General features: G+C 43.7%; 1 protein-coding gene across 1 annotated transcript in view; it reads right to left on the bottom strand.

Moving 5' to 3' along the window:
- Positions 1 to 6,093: 6,093 nt before the first annotated feature.
- Positions 6,094 to 21,983, bottom strand: part of SCUBE2 (signal peptide, CUB domain and EGF like domain containing 2) — a 77,787-nt gene continuing 61,897 nt past the window's right edge. The window contains 6 exon segments of the mRNA XM_032796801.1: positions 6,094 to 7,776; positions 8,675 to 8,754; positions 11,318 to 11,470; positions 15,612 to 15,809; positions 17,120 to 17,281; positions 18,813 to 18,980. Coding sequence (XP_032652692.1) covers positions 7,624 to 7,776; positions 8,675 to 8,754; positions 11,318 to 11,470; positions 15,612 to 15,809; positions 17,120 to 17,281; positions 18,813 to 18,980 — 914 coding nt within the window. The 3' untranslated portion in view covers positions 6,094 to 7,623.

Raw genomic sequence — 21,983 nt, forward strand, 5'->3', positions numbered from 1 at the left:
AGTGGAAAACCATGTGGTAAGTGCTCCATCTGTGCTAAACACCAGGAAACAACTGTGTGTTAAGGAGCACACTAGTATGGCCCATGATCCACATGCAAAGCATCACTCAACAGAATGGCAAACATGGCCACCACAGAAAGCCACAACTGTGCATATCCTGCAAGGATAGTTACATAAGAGAGGACACCACTATGTGTGCCTGCTATAAGGGAGGAATGGCAGAGTACACACATCTGTACAGCATGTGTCTGATCCCTGTACAGTCCATGAAGATGGACATACACCCAATTGCATTGTAGGGGGGTGTCTCTGTGAGCTCATAACAGTGCACACAAGGGTCTAAGCTGATACATCAAGATGTTCAGATGACTGCACACAGGCCATAGCCATCTCTAACTAATGCTGTTGTCAACAAGTTTTACTTCCGTAGTATTGCATGTACTAAATACAGTAGGGGTAGGGGAAGGCCACATTCTCACAGATCATACCCTTGTGTGTTCTATGGATGATTTATGTTAGATGCTGGGCTGTATTGGGAAGTCACAGGAGCAAATAGGTGAGAAACTATGCCTTGATTATCTGTCCCAGCTGCAAATGTCAAAGACAGACAGATTTTTAAAATGATACCAAGTATGAGATCAATAAATATTTTTGTTTTCCATATTGCGGCATCCTTCTGTCAACCTAATGCTACAGACACAGATGCACAGACTCATGATCTCTATTAAATACTATACAGAAATAGCAATGACTCTAGTCTTTAGTCCAGTCACTAGCATTCCAGTTAGTTATTAAGCTGAATGAAACCACTGTTCTCACTGTGAATAAAAGCCTTTTCACAACTTTATTTTTGTAAGTTGGCTGACAGAATTAGCACCTATGCGAGTGAAAGTGTAATAATTTTGCTGCTTGAGCCAGGCAGGCTACCCAACCACATCCGTGTCATCATGTTTGGATTGATTTGCAACATCCCAGCTTTTCCATCACTTCCCCCCGAAATCAGTACCAGTACATAAAAAAACATGAACACCAGAGCAACACAAGTGAATGAGGCAAGGAGTGTGCAGTGGGGGGTTGTGACCATGTTCTATGTAGCTACCTGCACGTTTGTTGCCTTGTGTGGTGTAGGGAGGGGAGGGCTGCCAGGGGGGTTGTATTTCAAAGGTAGTGATCCTACTTATGTCCTCCTGGAGACTCCTATCCCTCAGTCCTCTCCTCCAAGACCCCATTCTCCCTATCATGCTCCATATTCTCCCTGCCCTAAGGCGTCCCCTGCTCCACTAATACGCCCTCCTCCCTGCTTAATCACCCCATTCCCCTATCTCATCCCCCATTCCCTGCCCTTAGACCCCCCACTCTCCTTCCTAGCCTAGAAATCCCCTACCATGCCACCCTCAGAGCCTGCCCTCAACATGCCTTTCACTGCACCCCACACCCTGCCCCATCCTAAGATAGCCCCATCCCTCCCCTCTTCCACTGAAGGGACATGGTGTGTTGTCCCAGGGCAACACCTCACCTCCTGCCAGGTGTGTACAACAGGGGAGCCTTTAGATCAGCAGCCACTTCACCAGCACCACTTGCTCTCTGCTCAGGTTTCCATTCCAGGAGGGGCACTGCCTGTGCAGTTGGGGGCAGAGCTAAGAGAGGCCGGCTGAGCAGTCGGGGAAGTGCAGACAGCAGCTCTGGTTGCCTTGCCTCCCAACATGGGGACTCAGAGGGGAGTGGCAGGATCGTGTTTCCCTTCCTATACAGGCCTCACAGGCTTGGCCCAGCACTGCAGTGCACCCCTTTGGACTGAAAGGCAGCAGCTGCTTTAGGACAGGAAATGAAGAGGGAGAATGTGTCTGATTGACAGTGCAGGGGGAGGCTGGGTGAAATTACAGTATATAGATTTTGGCCAATACATTAGGGTAACACAGCCAGACCCAAGTCAGACATTCCATGGAGGCTGTCAATGATCAGTGCGGTCAGGATTGCAGTTTTACTTCTAATCCAAAATACATCACCTCCAGCAGCATAGCATCCCTGGCATGCGGCTCCAATTCTGACTGAGCGCCTCCTGCTCCATCACTATCACACCCTACACCACCTCGAAGGTCTCCCATCCAATCTCAGGCCCTGCCACTGCAATACTTCCCTGGCTCTCGTGCAGTTTAACATCCTACAATGCCTCTCTCAGCCAAAGCTCTCTGTTCTCACAATTGGCCACAATAAGACATACAAGATTGAATTGAGGCAAGTTAGAGAAAGGACACAGCTGTTACTATGTAGATTACACAGGAACAAACATCACTGGGAATCTGGGCTACTGCCTTGATAATAAGCAAGCACTGAAACTTTAATCCTTTGCCGCCAAGTTATGTGCTTTCTATACATAGCTCCTCTTGGCTTTGGGGAGGGCTGCTCAGGCATAAGTGGAGGCAGAATTTGGCCCTGTGTATTTTTGTGCAGCTTAATCACTCTAATAATATCACATACACACACAAAAAAAATCACTCAAACCCTATGCCATGTAGTTAAATGTAAGTCAAATCTTGTTCTCCATCTTCTTTTACTCTCATCTTGCTGTAGACATGGCAAACACTTTGTGTAAGTGAAGTGTGATCTGCATAAATTGCAAGTACTGTACGTATTTGTCTTTATCACTCCTGGGTGTGGCCAGTAGTCATATGTTAGATAAAGCCTCTACGTTTGACATCCAACTGTGTAGCTGTAGCTGATGCTATCTCATGAACTGTGTCTCCTCAGTATGCATCATATTAAACTGTAGAAACTATACTATTAGCATTACACACACTGCTAGCTTATTTTTGGCAACAATATTGGCATGTATTTAAAGGATCCTAATAAATAATAATACTTAGCACTTTCATAGCATGTTACATCTTCACAGTGCTTTACAAACTCTAACCTGATTTGGGTATCAGCACAGCTTTTCCCGATTGTACACACTCTTGAAAACACGGAATATTTTTTCCAAATCAAGTGTTTTGCCTTTAGGGGGATTTACATACTGCTAATGTCACCCATTCTTGGCAGGACAGGATCTGAGGAGCTTCTGTGTGGTACTATGTGAGCTATGGCAATGGCCATGATGCGTCCTGAGTTAGTGAGTTTGAAACAAGTTGTTTCACAATAAAGCTCTACCCTGCTTTTCATGACTTTTCAGATATTCTAAATATCCCAAGGTTATTAGCCCTGAATGAGTTTTCAGTCTCTTCCCTCCTGAACTGAATGACAGTTATATCTCTACAGGCTGCATCTATGATAGCAGTCTCGCATCACCATCTTAGCCTCATGAAAGATACACTTTCTAACCTTTGCCCCACAATATTCTCTGTCTTTTTTATTCAATCCCATATGCAGATTCCCAGACAAAGTCACGACTCTGATCAGTTAGTCCTAGGCTTTATGTTCACAGCATATTTCCTTCCACCATAGCGCACAGAAGAGAGCATAGTCAGGACAGTATTCCAATCACCTTTGCCATTTTAGAGCCACGCACAGGGTACAAGCCAAGGTCACTGTGTATGGACCCAGTCATGCAGTTCTTCTGCACACAAAATTCCCATTGACTATTGTATAAAAGTATGTGTGTACAAAATACACTTACGCTGCAGACCATCTTCAACAATCCAACTTCTGTTTTAAGTGACCACTTCAAAATATTATCATCGTTTCCACTACAAGTGTGGCCTTACTTTAGTTAAATTAGACCATGAACCATTTATCCTGGCCCCTTTGGGTAGTCATTTAAATGAAATTTCATTGTAAATTTTTAAAAACTAGACAATATTACCTGGTTTCGATTTTTATTTTTTATCTAAATGATCCTTTGGATGCATTGACATCACTGGTAAAATTCCCAGACATTTCAATGAAGCTAGGGTTTAGCCTTAAATTTACTGTGCAAACCAGTTGGTTCTTTATTATAGTAATTATTGTGATTGTAATTTTATATCATAAACTGACAAAATGCTTTGTAGCTGTTACATATAGTTCATTCTTTGACATATGCAGCCAGTAGTTTACCCACTTCTTTTTTGTATCTACATATTAGTCAATTTCAAGATAATAAACCTTTCTGTATTTTCTTCATTGGATTATAATATTTAATACCAAGATAACACAGTTTTTATGTTCTTCAAAAACATGCACAATTTTGTATGACTGGAGAACTAACTAATTACAGAGAATATATAATAAAATATAACATACGTTACCAGGACATGAAGTTTATCTCTTGTGGGATAACTTGCTATACAGCCTTTAGTCTGAGCAAAATACTGTTTTGATAATAAAAGAAAACTGAAAACATTATCCAGCATTTTTCTCATGCAACTCAAAAGTCACTGATTTATTTCTCTTATTAACAGTATCATGTAACAATATGAAACTTTTTACATAATTTACAGTCATGACAGCAATCCTCATGAATCCACTTCATACAAGAGATGGTAAATCATCCAGTTAGTGCTAATATTTTTTTAAGTTAAATCCTATTTTATAAGGTTACACATTTTCTGAATTCTTTCTTGCTATGAAAAAAAAGTCACAGTCTACAAACACGATGTAGAACGCAAATTAAATGTCTACAGCACTATATCTACAACTACTAGCCTCCCTATGGCGTTAAAATTCCAAGCACAATTTCATTCTGATATAGTGATCAGTTCTCTCTATAATTAGGTGGCAAAAGTGATTTCTCAGGGTAAGAGTCCCCTAGTCATTTTACACTGCAAATCAATAGTGAAATCTACAGTGTGGATCAGAGTAGAATTTTGCTCATACTGTTTAGCACAAAGGTCATGCTAAAGTAAAACTAAACATTGCTATTAAGCATTTGCCAAAACCAAACATTGCCATGGAGCAAAAATGATTCTTCTTTACAAAGGGCAGAATTCTCCACTCAATTCAGCAACATAGATCTTGCCTCTAATACTATTCTTTCCCTATGAACTGGGAATATCCACTGACAACAATGGAAATCTCCACAACAACCTGGGAGAATGGAATATCAGACTTGATATCCACCATGTGGGTTTTAGGGGAGAAATTTGCCATATGGAAACAATATGGAAGTAGAAATTAATTTAGACACAGCATGAGCAGCAGTGAAGTCAATAGGAACCTTTTCATTGTCCCAGCATACACTGGAATTGGCCCACCAAATTCACCAACATACAAATACAACATGTGAATGTTTCAGAACTTTCTATTGTTGGTCCCTCTTTTAAATCAATCATTTTAGCTGATGTCTTGCTGGGAAATAAAGTTGAATTGTTTCAGCTGCTTAGGTCTATAGCAGTTGTATGAACTGGGTTTATATCCCCAGCAGCACATCCAAACCACAAAAATGTCAGTTCGCAGCGGCATGGGTGGTGTGGCCTGGAGGCAGAGGCATGGCCTTGAATCCTAGCCAAGGAGAGTACTGAAATCTAATACTACAGGTATTTTGTGCACAGAAACCAGTGGAAGTCTTGCATGCCGCAGAACTACAGCACTGAAATCTTACTGTATTGTGATTCAGGTACACAGCCTTTCAGTGACATTCATTTACTCTTATAAGGCAAGTAAGAGATTTTGAATGTCTTCTCTTTGTACATTAGTTTCATCCATTCCACTGTAAACATGATATTATTCTCATATAATAGTTATATACCCCACGCTAGTGCAATGAAGCCAAAAGAGTGTTACTGTCTTTGCAAGCAATTCCTTGGTTCCAAACTCTAGTACATGGGTCAGCAACCTTCGGCATGCGGCCCATCAGAGTAATCCACTGGCAGGCTGTGAGACATTTTGTTTACGTTGACCGTCCACAGGCATGGCCCCCTACAGCTCCCAGTGGCTGCGGTTTGCCTTTCCCAGCCAACGGGAGCTGCGGGAAGCGGCACGCGCTGCACGGATGTGCTGGTCGCCACTTTCTGCAGCTCCTAGTGGCCAGGAACAGCGAACCACGACCATTGGGAGATGCAGGGGGCTGTGCCTGCAGACGGTCAACGTAAACCAAATGTCTTGCAGCCTGCCAGTGGATTACCCTGATGGGCCGTGTGCCAAATGTTGCTGAGCCCTGCTCTAGTACAGATAGCATTAGTTACGACCATACTACAGGACCTCAGCTTGCAGGGTCCTGTACCTTTCAAAAAGAAAGGCATAATAAAAGCATTTGGATCAGAAATGCTTGCTATTTCCATCTCACAGCACTTCCCGTGACTAATCCCTAGAGAGAGATACTGGGGCCATCTCTGGACTGGAGGGATTTGTACACAGTCTCCTACACAGAGCAGCAAGAGCATCTTCTGCTGAGAAGATTGTGCACAACCACAAGATCATGATGTAATTTAAACTCTGCCCAGAACTGCAGTCAGCCAGCACAAACAGTTCAACCAGAGTAACTCTCCATAAGGATTCTTTCAGGATAACTTCCTAGCATGTAGGAAAGATGGTGCAGTGGTTAGGATGTTAGCCTGGGAATCAGAAAACCTAGGTTCAAGTCCCTGCTCTGCCAAATTTCCTGTATGATCATGGGCAAGCCACTTAGTCTCTCTGTTCCTATCTGTAAAATGGGGATAATAGTACTTCCCTACATCACAGGGGTGTTGTGAGGTGCCCATTACTATGTGTGAGAGGTTAATGTAGAAGTGAATATTTAAAATGGGATTTGGGAGTTAATCTGCAGTTGCCCATATATGAGCATTTATAACACTCCATTTTCAAAGGGCCAAAGCCTCTTTCCTGGACATAACCTAAGAATAAGGGCTGTGTGGAAGGGGAAATATACAGGGATCTGGCAGAGAGAAGCCACTCTGCCACTTCTTCAAACTCAGGGCTCCAGGAGCTGTTGCACCCATACCCACAAGGGAAATTGGCTGGTGGATCAGTTTGATCAAGGTCTGATTCATCACTGCAGTACTCTCATTTTACTCTAATATAACACCACTGAAATCAAAAGAGAGACATCAGCAGAAACTGGAGCAATGCAGTGGTAAATCTGGTCCATAGAGTTCAGGCTGAAATTTCATCCTTAGTTTACTTTACCATGCACAGGTATGGTACCTAGTATGACACACACAGAGAAATTCATATCTTGTGCAAAACTTGGATTCACTGGTTTGGTTAAGACCATTTCAAACTCTGCTCTGAATTTCCTGGCAGTGCAGGTTTGAGAGGGACAACAAACTTGTTTTCACCTTCAGACAGACTGAATGTGAGTGCAGCCTTCTGGAGGTGACAAGCCTTAATTACAGCCCAGAGCCACACGGCAGCACTTAGCATGTCCACATTTATTAGCTTTTGTGCTACTGATGCAGCAACAGGGCAGAGCTCTGAAGATATCATGCCTGGCATCATTTGATTACAGAAAACATTCCCAGTCTCTAATCCAACAGACACTTAACCCAGAGAGCATCTTGTGACCCGAAAGGGAACATCTGGAAAGGAATCAAAATTCTGTTTGCCAAACCATTTATATCAGCTGTGAAAGCCAAACTCTGCAAACGAGCTAACTGGAGAGCTTCCCTACGGTCTCTCTGCCAGTGTGCAAAACACTCAGACACAGTCCCGCCCATCGCAATGCTCTGCCCCATCGTTAGGGGCTTTTTAGTGTTTAAAATGTAGGACCAGTTATTTGTAAGGCCTCAAAAATCTGGAAACTTTAGAGCGCAGCAGTCGAATAAAGGATCGTGGGAACATCTCTCTAGACTCTTGCGCTGTGTACTTGAAGTAGTTCTGCGGATGTGCCAGGACATCAAACAATGCCTTTATCAGCTTCTTATCCTGAAAAAGGTAAGGCAGATTTGTTACTGTCAAATTACAATCAGAGTCACCGACACTTAAATCACCAATGATTCCATAACGAATTGTTTTAATAAAAGCAATGGCCTGGAATTTTTACTTTCCCGTCACTAATGTGGGCTCTCAGATCTGCACAGCTGGAGTGAAATCTTGCCACTGACTTCAAGGCAGCCAGGCTTTTGCCCCTGGTCTTTATTTCAATACTAGCAGATCCAAGCATTTACAGAAAGCAGAATATTGAGTTGAAGTCTGACAGGAAAAATGTCCTTTTTGCGTGAAATCCACTCCACTTGCCTGAGTACTGGGCTCTGTATAAGGTGGAGTATGATGTGTGTCAGAGAATGAAATCAGTCTCCCCAATCCAGGGTTAATAATTGCAGGGCCCTCACTCCCTCCTTCAAGGCTGCTATTCTGTGAGCTGAAACAGCTGCCATTGTCTCTCCGTGCCAGTTGTGCAGGGCACTGGATCCAAGTAGATGTAAGCCTATGTCCCCCTCCCCAAGCTTGGTCCCACTGCAGCCTTCCAAGATGGCCTATGTGAAGCCAGCCTGGAGATCCTTTTCCTGGCACTTTAGAGATGCATAGGCACCCTTGTGAAGCTGCTCCACCCACCCCTAGGCAGAGGGCTTCATTGATGCTGAGGCCTGGGAAGGGGTATGCACTGATTTAGCACTTCCCTGAAGTGGCTGGACCTATAGAGCTAGTATAGAGGTCTTGGAAGGCATTAAAGTTGCTCATGCAGACAGCCCAAGCGAGGGCCTCAGTGGGGTGAATCCCATGTAGGGAAGTAGCTTCACTAGCACAAGAAAGTGTAATTTACCATTCTGTATTAATCTCTCCATTAATTCTCATACCAAAGATTTAATAGAGGAAAATTTACCTTAAGTATCTCTTGATGATTTTCAGATGCATAGAGTCTACCATCCCGAACTATGTCTTCTATTAGCTCCTGGTAATCCTCTGTTGGGGATGCATATAAGCATTTGTCTGTTAGATTCAGCTGCATAATCAATGAGGGCCAAATTCTTCCTTTAAACACACGAGTGAGCTGCTGGCAACTGGACGCAACAGGAAGGGTGGTGGGCTTGTAGGTTCACATGTAACACCAAACATCTGGCTCTCAAATTAGCAATCTTTGGTATTTCAAATGACCTTCTATAAATACACTGTGCTATTTATTATGAGGACACAAGCTGAGCTATTCATCATCAATCTGTCAAAGGCAAAAGAAAGCAGCAGCACCCTGGGACAGCTCTGTACTGTAACCATGTGGCATGCTTCAAACTTACTATGTTGCTAAAGAAATCCACACAAAATCCATCTTTAAATATTCTGAATCTTTTGCTGGCTTCTTCATATAACAATCAAAAACTTTCTTAAAGAGCAGGTACAGTTGATCCAGGGCAAAACCCTCCAGGCAACAAAAGCCTTAAAAGGAAGAGAAGTCCAAGCTAAGGGTGAGGTCTTCCCCCAACCAATGAATTACCCACTGTCGGTGAGACACTGCAGCCAACCAGAGAAGGGCCTTCTGTTCCCAGTGAGTACACGGAAATGTTACACCTCGCTCACGCTGTCTGACAAAGCCTTAACTCCAACCTCACCAACAGTGACACAGGTGCAGAGGAGACATCTGGGGTGAAGCTCTGGCCCCACTGAAGTCAATGTGGACTTTTTTGCCATTGACTTCAATGGAGCCAGGATTTCACCCCTGGGATTCCAGGTGAAGGGCTGAGTTTTGGGAAGTTTCAAGGGTAAGCATGAGGTTGGAGTTAAGGGTGAAGGAGATGAATGTGTGCAGTCAGAGTCCAATGAGGCACAGTAGGCATGTGCCTAGAGGTGCTGGCATTCTAGGGGTGCCTAAAAGTTATATGTGGATTAACAGTTCCATTTTTTACAGAAAACACAAAGGTCACCTGGGGGGGGGGGCGCTAAAGATGCTGTGCCTAGGGCATGTAAAGTGTAAATCTGGCCCTCTGTGCAGTACTGTGTGTCCCTCGCACAGCCTGACCAGCTTCTTAAGGCTCATCGGATATGCATCCTTGCCGCCAAAGGAAAGATGCTGCTGACGGGAGAGGTTGTTGGGAGGAGGAGAGTTCCCCCCACCTCCTCTCACAGCCACTGTGGTAGCACCTACAGGCCAAGACCTTTTTGTGTTAGGACTTGACAGACATATAACAAAGAGACAGTCTGTGTCCCAAAGAGCTTACAACTGAAGTAAAAAATCAGACAACAAGCAGATATAAATTGGGGGGCCGGGGGAGAGCACAAGGACACTAAGAGACAATACTAGTCAACAGAATAGGCAGTGGTAAGAGCATGCCAGCCGCCTAACCAATGTTGAGTTTTTGTAGGCAGCAGGCACAGGGCAGTTTTAAGGAGGGATTTAAAGAACACTGAAGTACTTTTGTGGCTATTTACAGGGAGAGGTTTCCATGCATAAGAGGAAAAAGTATGAAAGTTCTTGTTGGAAAATTTTACAAGCTGACAATCAGACTGTCATAATCTGCAGTACGGAAGTGGGAGTTGTTTATATGCAATTACATCAAGTCCTCCGTTCATTCAATCACTTGGCTAAGTGAATTTAATGCCAGATAAGCATAGCATCATATTTTTTGTCACTGGAAACACATTGATTTTACAGTGTATAAATATGCAAAAACTTTTTATGCTTAGATGCAAGCAAAATGCATTAAAATAAATAAAAGCAGAGTCTAATAGAAGTAAAGCCAGTCAAACTCAATGCTTTGATTGACATATCTTAAGAAATACTCCCCAAATCATGCAGGCATAAGCCCTGGGAATGGCAATAAATTCAGACGGAGACAGGGTATTGCTTCTTTCTGTGATGCTCCAAGTTTCTACAGACTTATCCCATACTGACCCAAAGAGCACAAGTATTCAGGGAACAAATCATGTCCAACTTCATCTGCTTACCAGGAGACCTGTACTTGAGTGCTAAGTTAACTAACAAAAGATTCAAAGGCTATTCACTGTTACTACTGTAATAACCTATTGCAAAGGAGCATCTTTTCCTTGCATGTTTTTGTGTCTCTTTTTTACATTATTACTATATTGTGAAATTAGCACCAAAAAAAAAAAAATAATGATCTAAAACTTCTCCCAAAATGTTAATTTGCAGTTTGTGAAACAACAGGCCAAAGCAAGCCTAGGGCTTTGTATACACTGACATTTTTGCAGCTCCATCAGTGCTAGCAGAGCATGAATGGAAGCACTAGCATACACCAGCCAGAAGGGTTTTATCCACCTAGTCATCTAGACTGTCTCTGCGCAGAGTTTGACAACACAGTGGTAAAAATGCCAACGGCCAGTCTATGCTAACACTCTCATGGCCCGCATGTTAGAGCGACAAAAAACATAGACTAAGCGTCAATGCCCCAAGGGTTCAATTTTTTGAGAGTTCTATCTGTTTTATAATGTGCTCCACCTACCCTCCAGGGACTGAAAGGTTCATGCTCCCACTGTAATATTCTACAGTACTTATCACCTGTTAATAGCCACTTACCATCGTATGTTACATAAGGCACCTGGAATCCTTTGGCACTATTCCCTTCATTCGACTTGAACTGGATCCACAGTTTTTTAGACCTAGATGTGAAAGCTATAGGGCGTTCGTAGGTTTGGCAGGTTTCATATGTGGTCACAGAATTGGAGGAAGCTTCCAAAGAAAATGGACAATACACAGCTGTTAGACAGCTCTTAATAGGCAGCAGGTTTAAACAAATAAAAGGAAATATTTCTTCACACAACGCACAATCAACCTGTGGAATGCCTTGACTTTCACATCATCCTCTGGCAAGACAATAACAGGGTTCAAAAAAGAACTAGATAAATTCATGGAGCTGGATCCATCAATGGCTATTAGCCAGGATGGGCAGTAATGGTGTCTCTAGCCTCTGTTTGCCAGAAGCTGGGAATGAGCGACAGATTACCTGTTCTGTTCATTCCCTCTGGGGCACCTGGCACTGACCACTTTCGGAAGACAGGATACTGGGCTAGATGGACCTTTGGTGTGACCCAGTAGGGCCATTCTTATGTTCTTAACTCTTCAGTTACTTAGCGATTAAAAAACACAGTAACCTATTGTGACAAAAATGCTTTTATGGTAGGAGAATAACCAGAATACAAGAAGGTAAATAAGTGCAGTTTTACCCCTTGTTTTACAAGCATTAGTGTGCCAAGATGTTGCTGTTAGTCTGAATGGTTTTGGGCAACAGCGAGAGCCAAATTCTGCCTCTCAGCTACAGGAGGCCAACTCAGGGCCACCCAGAAGGGGGGGCAGGTGGGGCAATTTGCCCCAGGCCCCACATGGGTCCCCACAAGAGTTTTTCAGGAGCCCTGGAGCGGGGTCCTTCACTCACTCTGGGGGCCCCAGAAAACTCTCGTGAGGGCCCGGGCTCCCAGAGCTTCTTTCGCTCCAGGTCTTCAGTGGCATGGGGGACCTGCCGCCGAAGTGCCGGGCCTTTGGCAGTAATTCAGCGGCAGGGCATCCCCGCCGCGGGTCTTGGGGGCACTTCGGCAGCGGGTCCCGGAGTGAAAGGACCCCCCACCACCAAACTACCGCCGAAGCGGGGGCCCCCCGTCGCCGAAGACCCCAGGCCCCCTGAATCCTATGGGCGGCCCTGGACCAACTTCCACCCAAAGAGACTAATTGAAAGGACAACTGCAGTTATTAGCTGAAACACTTTAGAGCTCTTTGCAGAGAAAATTCATCTCGCCTCTGGGAGGTGCAATCTCCCAGACAACAGGTTATCTGGCAGTGTGGCAGGCTGACAGAATCAGGAGACAGCCCAGCCCATTGCCTAAGGTTATGTCTACACAGCAAAAAGCTGTGCATGGACTAGCCTACCTGAGCTAGTTTGAATGGTGTCTCCACAGCACATGTAGAATCAGACTCAGAAATGCAGGGGAGGAAGGGACCTTGAGAGGTCATCAAGTCCAGCCCCCTGCCCGGAGGCAGGACCAAGCGCAGGTAACAAGCAACGGAGACAGCGCAGCACAGACCCTTGGTAGGTGTTCTGGTCATTTGCTCTCTCAGAAGCCTGTACTGTGCTGTGTTCACTGCTTGTTACCTACTCTAGCTGGATTCAACCAAGGGTAGGCCAGCTTCTGCTGTGTAGACATATCCTGAGTGCAGGCACTGGGGAACCAGAGCTGCAGGAATTGAGGACTTGTTTGTGGACAGAGTGCTTGTGTCCGATCTCCACAATCCCTTAACAGAATTATATCAGTTCTAAGTTCAAGCTTCTTTACCCCACTGGCACTGTGCAGCTTGAGAGGTGTTACTATAGCCCTACACTAGCCCGATGAATGGTTTGTGGAGGTGGGGCATCAGAGTGACTGGTCAGTGCAGGCTCTGTTTTTTCTTTACCAGGTGACCTGCAGTTGATAAGAGGGCCTCTGCCACCTTGATCCCTGTGAAGCAAATTGGAGGCTTGCTCATACCCTGACCATATAACTTGGCCCCATAATTATTTTCATAAAACATTTTTTTCTTCTTTTCTTTTAGCGTTTTTAAAACATATTGTTTGTGAGATGAGCCAGCGCCAGAAACTGAAATCGTGTCTCCACAGCACGTGCAGAATCAGACTTAGAAATGTAGGAGTGGAAGGGACCTTGAGAGGTCAACAAGTCCAGCCCCTGCCCGGAGGCAGGACCAAGTAAGCCTCCAGCATCTCTGACAGGTGTTTGTTCAATCTGTTCTTAAAAACCTCCAATGATGGGAAATACATAACCTCCCTTGGAAGCCTATTCAAGAGCGTAACTACCCTTGTAGTGAAAAAGCTTTTCCTAGTATCTACTCTAAATCTCCCTTGCCGCTGATAAAGCCCATTACTACTTGTCCCACCTTTAGTGGACATGGAGAACAACTGATCACCGCCCTCTTTATAACAACTGCATAACTGTCTGGATAACCGTACTCAGAGAGTAGTTATTAATGGCTCCCAATCCTGCTGGAAAGGTATAACAAGTGGGGTTTCGCAGGGGTCTGTTTTGGGACCGGCTCTGTTCAATATCTTCATCAACGACTTAGATGTTGGCATAGAAAGTACGCTTATTAAGTTTGCGGACGATACCAAACTGGGAGGGATTGCAACTGCTTTGGAGGACAGGGTCAAAATTCAAAATGATCTGGACAAATTGGAGAAATGGTCTGAGGTAAACCGGATGAAGTTCAATAAAGACAAATGCAAAGTAGTCCACTTAGGAAGGAACAATCAGTTTCACACATACAGAATGGGAAGAGACTGTCTAGGAAGGAGTATGGCAGAAAGAGATCTAGGGGTCATAGTGGACCACAAGCTAAATATGAGTCAACAGTGTGATACTGTTGCAAAAAAAGCAAACGTGATTCTGGGATGCATTAACAGGTGTGTTGTAAACAAGACACGAGAAGTCATTCTTCCGCTCTACTCTGCGCTGGTTAGGCCTCAACTGGAGTATTGTGTCCAGTTCTGGGCACCGCATTTCAAGAAAGATGTGGAGAAATTGGAGAGGGTCCAGAGAAGAGCAACAAGAATGATTAAAGGTCTTGAGAACATGACCTATGAAGGAAGGCTGAAAGAATTGGGTTTATTTAGTTTGGAAAAGAGAAGACTGAGAGGGGACATGATAGCAGTTTTCAGGTATCTAAAAGGGTGTCATCAGGAGGAGGGAGAAAACTTGTTCACCTTAGCCTCTAATGATAGAACAAGAAGCAATGGGCTTAAACTGCAGCAAGGGAGATTTAGGTTGGACATTAGGAAAAAGTTCCTAACTGTCAGGGTAGTTAAACACTGGAATAAATTGCCTAGGGAGGTTGTGGAATCTCCATCTCTGGAGATATTTAAGAGTAGGTTAGATAAATGTCTATCAGGGATGGTCTAGACAGTATTTGGTCCTGCCATGAGGGCAGGGGACTGGACTCGATGACCTCTCGAGGTCCCTTCCAGTCCTAGAGTCTATGAATCTATAAACCTTTAACATATTTGAAAACTGTTATCAGGTTCCCCAGATCCTTTTTTAACTCAAGGCTATACAGGCCCAGCTTTTTTTAAACCTTTCCTCACAGGTCAGATTTTCTAAACTTTTTATCATTTTTGTTGCTCTCCTCTGGACCCTCTCCAGTTTATTCACATCTTTCTGAAAGTGCGGCACCCAGAACTGGACAGCACTCCAGCTGAAGCCTCACCAGTGCAGAGGCAAGCAGGACAATTATCTCCTGCGTCTTACATACGATAATCCTGTTAACACACCCAGAATTATATTGGTCTTTTCCTCAACTGCATGACATTGTTGACTCATGTTCAGTTTCTGATCCACTATAATCCTCAGATTCTTTTCAGCAGTACTACCACCTCATCAGTTATTTCTCATTTTGTAATTGTGCATTTAATTTTTCCTTCCTAAGTGTAGTACTTTGCACTTATCTTTATTGAATTCCATCTTGTTGATTGGCACAAGTGGAATGGGCCTCAATCCGGATGGTATTAGTATTTGATCGGTCCAACCTGGGCAGGGCTCACCTAGAGGTAAAAGCCCCCATAACTCTTTACCATTCATCAGCCCTTACAAATGCTATATGAAAGTTTCTCACGAAGATCAATGACATATTTCAGCTTTAGGACCTCGATTCATCGGGATTTCCAAATTCATTGTCAAATGAAACCTATTTCTCTACTCTTTAGAACTAGGCTTTAGGTGACTGGTTTTTAGTTTATGCACCAGGCGTGGAATAAGCAGGAGAATTCTGTTCTTCACACTGAGGTCCATCGAAAAAAGACAGACACTGTATGGTTTGGAAGATATTTCAGACTTACAACTCTTTCGCATCACCAGATAGTCTCCACATTCATCTTCTATTGGCAGAAATATTTCTGGAACCACAATCAGAATGCGGCGCTTAGGAGGTGGATTTATAATCCACGTACATTCAGTGTTCGCAGGGTAATTCCCAGGATAGTTTGGGGATTCAATGTATCCAGTAAAATCTCCAAGTTCACCTCCACAGTGTTGATCTGAAAAAGGAACATATCACCCAGGGCCAGGGCATGAGGAGAGGGATATCTAGAGCCTTCTCTATAGTTATTGTCAGCAAGAGCAACAGTCATATGAACCCATTCCTGTTTGTATATGAAACAAGTGCACTCCTCTGCCAGCTGCATATCAAACTGGTCCCTGCTTTTGCCTTTGTTTCTTTAAATAGTGAGATCAAGGCTGAAAAATAAAATTAGGAGCAGAACTAGCTATTAGCACAGAGGCATACGGTGGCTGTGAGGCTACAGTCGCTTGCAAAGGAGATGTAAAACATGACCATGTCAGAGTTCTCCACTCCCTCACATCCAGGGTAACCTTTTTATTCTCAGCTTTGCACAGAGGTAAGTAACTACACAGGGTGTAAGGTATTGGAAATTCAAATATATGGTGCACAATGTCTGCAACAGCTCAGGACAGAGTGACTTCTGCCCCATCCATTCAGAGGGTGCGGTGTGCATGCCCCATAAAGCAGACCTGCTCCACTGGTTGCTGTCGAGGAGATGCAAGGCCATGACCTTGAGTCCCCTCCCTGCCTCTTTTGAAGAAACAAATGCAGAAGAACTGGGATTCTAACTAGCCCCTCTCCAGGATGTTTTGAACACTCTTCTTGTGCACCTGGGCAGGTCTAGGCACTAGCTGCCTTATAATATTGTTAATGCTGTGGTATGCCCTACGTTTATAAAGAGATGCAGCTACCAGAAGTAGACATATATAGTCAGGGTTTCATCAGAGAATTTTCTCTTCCCCTCATTTTCCTTGCTTTATGCCCTCATCTTCCCACACTGCAGCCACCACTATTCAGAACCCAACTGGGACTCCCTTGGGGGCCTGTTCTGTAATAAGCTGGAGAGGTTACTGTTAAGAAGCCCAGAGAGCAAAGTGAGTTGCCTGAGCAGCATTCCTCCCTCACACTTGCCCAGAGACAGAGAAAAGATGACTAAGAACCCAACCAAATCTCTTGCCTTACATGGCAAAGCCAAGATCTACCAGCAGTACCCAAGTGTGGCCCAACACTCCCAGGGTTGATCGTTCTCATGTGCGGACTGGCAAAATTCAATTACTGGCAGCGCAATAATACCACATGCCTCATTCACAGAGCTGGATGCCTCAATAAGTTAGCTGGGGACGTAACTCATGTGTGGTGTAAACAGGTGCAACTCCTGTGACTGCCCTGTGGCTATGCCCACTTGTACCAAAGCTGAATTCGATCCCTAAAATCCTCATTTTGGATGCTAATGACTCCAGCCTTTTTCATTTCTAACTGGCTGAGAAATCCATGTGTGATACTTACTTTTACACTGGGTTATGTTTGTTGATCCATCAAAATCAGTAGTGGTGTTTCCAGGACATGAAATACAATAATTTTGACCAAATTCAGGTTGGTAGGTCCCAACTGTGCAGCGAATACACCGGTGAGTTGTAGTATTATAAAAATGACCAGGTGAACATTGAACTGTAGGGGTTTGTAAACACGTAGTACAGTTACAAAAGTGCTATTATGACACTAGAAAGTAGTTTTATATATGTTTTTATAGGGCTTATTATAAGCTAAGTAAATAACTAATGTTATACTTGCGTGGAGCTACAGCAAAAAAAGGAAGGTGTACTAGGCTCCTGACTGCATTTCCAATATAATAGCTCTTTTTGTGAGACCACAAATATAGCTCACAGTGCCACATGCTATTTCCTGTCTAGAAGTTAGAAACAGGAGAGAGAAAGAGAAAGAGAAAGAATGTGTATCTGTCTGTCGGGAGCAGGGAGGGTGAGAGAGAGTAAAGAACAGACAGTGAGAAAAAGAACATTTCATTGAATGGTCCAGCCCTGGTGATTTGCCATGAGTAAAACTAACTGTATATATATATGTATGATACATACATTAACTGAACAATTCTGCCACACTTAAAGTACCATATTGCCTGAACAGTCTTGCTGAAATTCATTGACTACACTACTCACTGTGATTAAGGGGAGAAGGATTTGGCCCTTCACGATTTGTACATTTGTTTTTGCAGGTCTTATGCAATGGTTAATGAGTTATATTAGAATCATGTATTATAACCTCTGCCTCCTGGTTACATATGTCTCCTTAACTTTTTGGAAGGATGTGGGGCAAAATCCTGCACTGGATTTACATCCATGCATCTCCATTAGAACCAATTTTGATTACTGTTTGCAAAAAAAAATACAATGCTGCTTACAATAAACCTATGATTTCTAATGCAAATATTAACAAGAAACTCCTTTGTCATTAAAATACCATCACCACAGGATTCTCATCCTAGGTCATCGGCATTGGGGATCAAGTGCCAATTATGTGGGACCTCCCTCAACTCAAGTTTTCAGGCGGGCTTCTGACCCACATGCTGCCCATTACTCATGCTCCAGAGCATCCTGGCCAATTCCATTTTTAGCCTCGTCATAAAGGACTCTCTTTCTGCAGGAGCTAGTCAATGGTTCTGACTGTTGCGGATCCATCTCTCAGAACCTACTGCTCTTTAGTCAGACCCTAGGTTCCTTTATACACATCCCTGGTTTCCAGTCAGCACATAATTAACATTCTAGCCAGTTTGGGTACTTTGGCCTCTGTGATCCCAAGGGGTTGGTGTTGCTATGATTGTGTGACTCCCTTGTGCATCCATCCATTTTGGTACTAAGGGGATCATCTTGCTGCCAGCCATCACACAGAGACAGTCAGCTCTCCTTCGTCCTTGAGATTAAATACCTGTTTTTTCCTATGTTTTCCTATCTGTCTTCACAGATCGTCATGACAAATCATTGACCAGGTTCAAGATATCTGCCATACCATCTAGTAGTCCCAAAATGCCAAAAAACTTGAGATGTAAGAGAGCTCCCACGTGACTTGAGCCAGGGGAATGACACTAAAGTGTGAGAATGCTGGGAGACAATAGCTTTAAAGAGAGGATGTATTTCGCCCTTTAAACTTTAGAGTTCATGCAGTTCATTGTATCTCTTCCTGATCTTACCTTTCGTCTCGCAGTCCTGAAAGATCGATGCACTGCTGAATTTTGTTGTCAGATCTCCTCCACATGGAAAGCAGGATGTCCGGCCAGGTTCAGATTGGTATGTTCCAAAGGGACATGGCAGACAGGGCTTGAAGCCATCAGAGGAATATTCACCCAGTGAGCACTGACCTAGAGGACGTAAATACACATTAGCATAAACCTGAACTTCATGGAAGTTGTCAGGGCCAGCTCTGGCTTTTTTGCCGCCCCAAGCAAAAAAAAAAAAAAAATTTAGTGGGGCTGGAGCGGTGAAGCAAAAAAACCCCAAACAAACAGAGAGAAGGGGGGCGGCCAGGGCTTCAGCAGGGTGCTCACCATGCAGCCCCTCCCGCTGTGCCGCTGGCCGGGAAGGCTCTGCGCCGCTCCGGTTGGCTGGGAGGGAAGGACGCAAACTGCCCTGTTGAGTTTGCTGCGGGGCATTCCCCACCTCTGCCCTCTACAGGGCAGCCAGAGTGGCAAACCAAAAAGAAAAAGAAAAAAAAAAAAGGGCGGCCGGAATGCCGCCCCTTGGAATCTGCCGCCCCAAGCGCAAGCTTGCTCGGGTGGTGCATTGAGCCGGCTCTGGAAGCTGTATCATGGCTGAAAGAGTATTACACACCTGCTCCTCAGCTAGTGCAAATCATTTGAAGATCTGGTCGTAAGTATGAAGTATGAAAGTCTGAAACCAATTTTATGCAATAAATCATGAGTTGAAATAAGATCTCAATAAGTACGTGGCTGGAATCATTTACAGGCTTTAATACAATGATGTTTGGAATAAAATTGGTTCTGTTTGTGCTACACGTTGCCTCAAAATTGTAGGACAACATTCTAGCCCTTTTTCCTTTTGTCCCCAAAATGGACATAAATGAAAGCAGGAAAAATGCAGTATTAATTTGCATCCATTTTCTTTCAGCTCTAATTGCCTGAACTACAAACAACTCTCTGAGCATGTGACACAAGTAATCAAGCAAGGGAGGCTGCCAGTACAACTCACAGGCGGTACTCCGAAACAAAGTCCCACTCTGATCCACTACTACATGGAGGGAGAGGCCTGCTGAGCTGGAACTCCATAGATTTTAGGGAGCCAGAATTAGGAACAGCAGTTGCAATTCCAGTGCAGCTCTGTTCCCCTGCTGCCTGTGGCTTCTCTCATTCAAATGGAAGCAAGAGACAGCACCTGCCCCATAGAAGTTGCCTATTGTAATATCAAAATGAACACTAACTGGTTCACAAACATTGAAGTGAACCTGGTCTGAGGAGTTTCACATTTCATTATAAAAGAGTCTCTCATAGACTAGCCCACTAACAACATTTTTAAGTCATAGAGCTGCAGATTATGTAGACTCTCCTGCCATTTTGTTAATGAGCTCAGAGTCTATAAAACAGGCAGCTGAACTAACCTAGCCCGGAAACTATAAGCAGCAGAAACCCAGATTTTGTAGAATTCACAATTTATTTTTGTTCTATAAGATGATTATTAATAATAATTAGTAATGAAACAAACACTTTATTTACTGTATTGCCCTGAAACCCCACTCCAGATCAGAGATTGTGCTAAACTCCACAGAAACACATACTGCACCACAGTTCATGACTCAAAATACTCTTCCCCTCAGATTCTGGGTCTTTGATATTGTCTCCACTTTGAATTGCTCTGCTCTGCTACAATATGAAGGTAGGATTTACCTCACAGAACTGATTCTCTATAGACTCTGTGGATCCTTTATGGAAATCTCTGAAATAAAATCTGTCTTCAAAACTTTTAGCAAGCAATTGATCTCAATGACAGTGGTAAGTAATTACACTGCTCTGGGTGACACAGAATAGTGCTGCAGTTGTTCAGCCATGCTGAGAAATTTTGTCCTTTTAAAGAGCTGCTGCGATAATAAACAGTTGTTAGTTTTAGTTTATAGCGCCAATAAATCATTCCGTGAATGGCTGTTTTGTTAAGGAGTTAAATTAGCCTTGGCTTCATTTCAAAATATTTGACTAACAACAAAAAGGGCATTAACTACTTGTCATGATCAATGATGAAGAATTTTGTTTATGGCTAACAAATTCAGTTTAATAATGAGCTTCTCCTTAGTGTATTATAGGCAGCAGGTAAAGTGATGTTATCTGGCTCATTATACTGAAACTGAATGGTGAAAAATATCATCCTAATTCTTGACTCTAATTTCTCCAACACAAAACACTTTTATCCAACCTTCTGCATTTTGTGGATACCCATTCATTTGCTCCTGGCTCTTTTCAAGTCCCTCTTTATTTTATAGGTATTTCTGTGGCACACATCTCTGTAGTGTCTGTGAGCCCCACAAATATTAATGAACTAAGCCTCAGAACATCCCTAAGAGGTTAAAAAAAAAACACAGACTACTTTCATTTTAGTGACAAGACAAACGATGTACAGAAGAGGTTAAGGATAGTAAGGTTCATTTTGATAAGCAGCTAGCCAATTTAGGTACCCAGAATCCATGACCACTTTTGAAAGTCAGGCTAAGTCACTTGCCAAGAAGTCTGTGGCAGAGACATATGGGACAGAACCCCAATCTCCTGTATCTCAGTTTTGTGACCTAACTGTGAGTACATCTTTCCTCCTAAGTGCTTCTTCTTTATTGTTTTTTTTGCTGAAGTTATTTTACTGGTTTAGATTTCATTTTTTAAATCAGGTGTGACTTTTTACTTCCAGACTTTTCTTAGATCTCTAGCTTCACATTATACACCCCCTAAACAAAGCAGGGCCGCCCAGAGGATTCAGGGGGTGTGGAGCAGGGCTGGGTCTTCGGCAGCAATTCAGCAGCAGGTCCCTCTCGGAGGGAAGGACCCGCCACCAAATTGCTGCCGAAGAATGAAGCGGCAGCGGTAGAGCAGCCTAAGTGCTGTTGATCGCAACCTTTTTTTCCCCCTGTCTCTAGAGGTGCTTGTACTCACCAGGCGGCGTTCCAAGTTTTCAGTAGCACTTCAGTGGTGGGTCCTTCACTCGCTCCAAGTCTTCCGCTGCAATGAAGGACCTTCCGCCGAAGATTCGGAGCGAGTGAAGGGCCCGCCACCAAAGTGCCACCGAAAACCCGGAGTGGCTCGTGGGGCCCCATTTGCCCTTTCCTCTGGGTAGCCCTGGAACAAAGTAATATCCCAACATAGTCTTTAGAT

This window comes from Chelonoidis abingdonii, chromosome 4 (assembly GCF_003597395.2).
Source record: "Chelonoidis abingdonii isolate Lonesome George chromosome 4, CheloAbing_2.0, whole genome shotgun sequence".
NCBI classification, from domain to species: domain Eukaryota; kingdom Metazoa; phylum Chordata; order Testudines; family Testudinidae; genus Chelonoidis; species Chelonoidis abingdonii.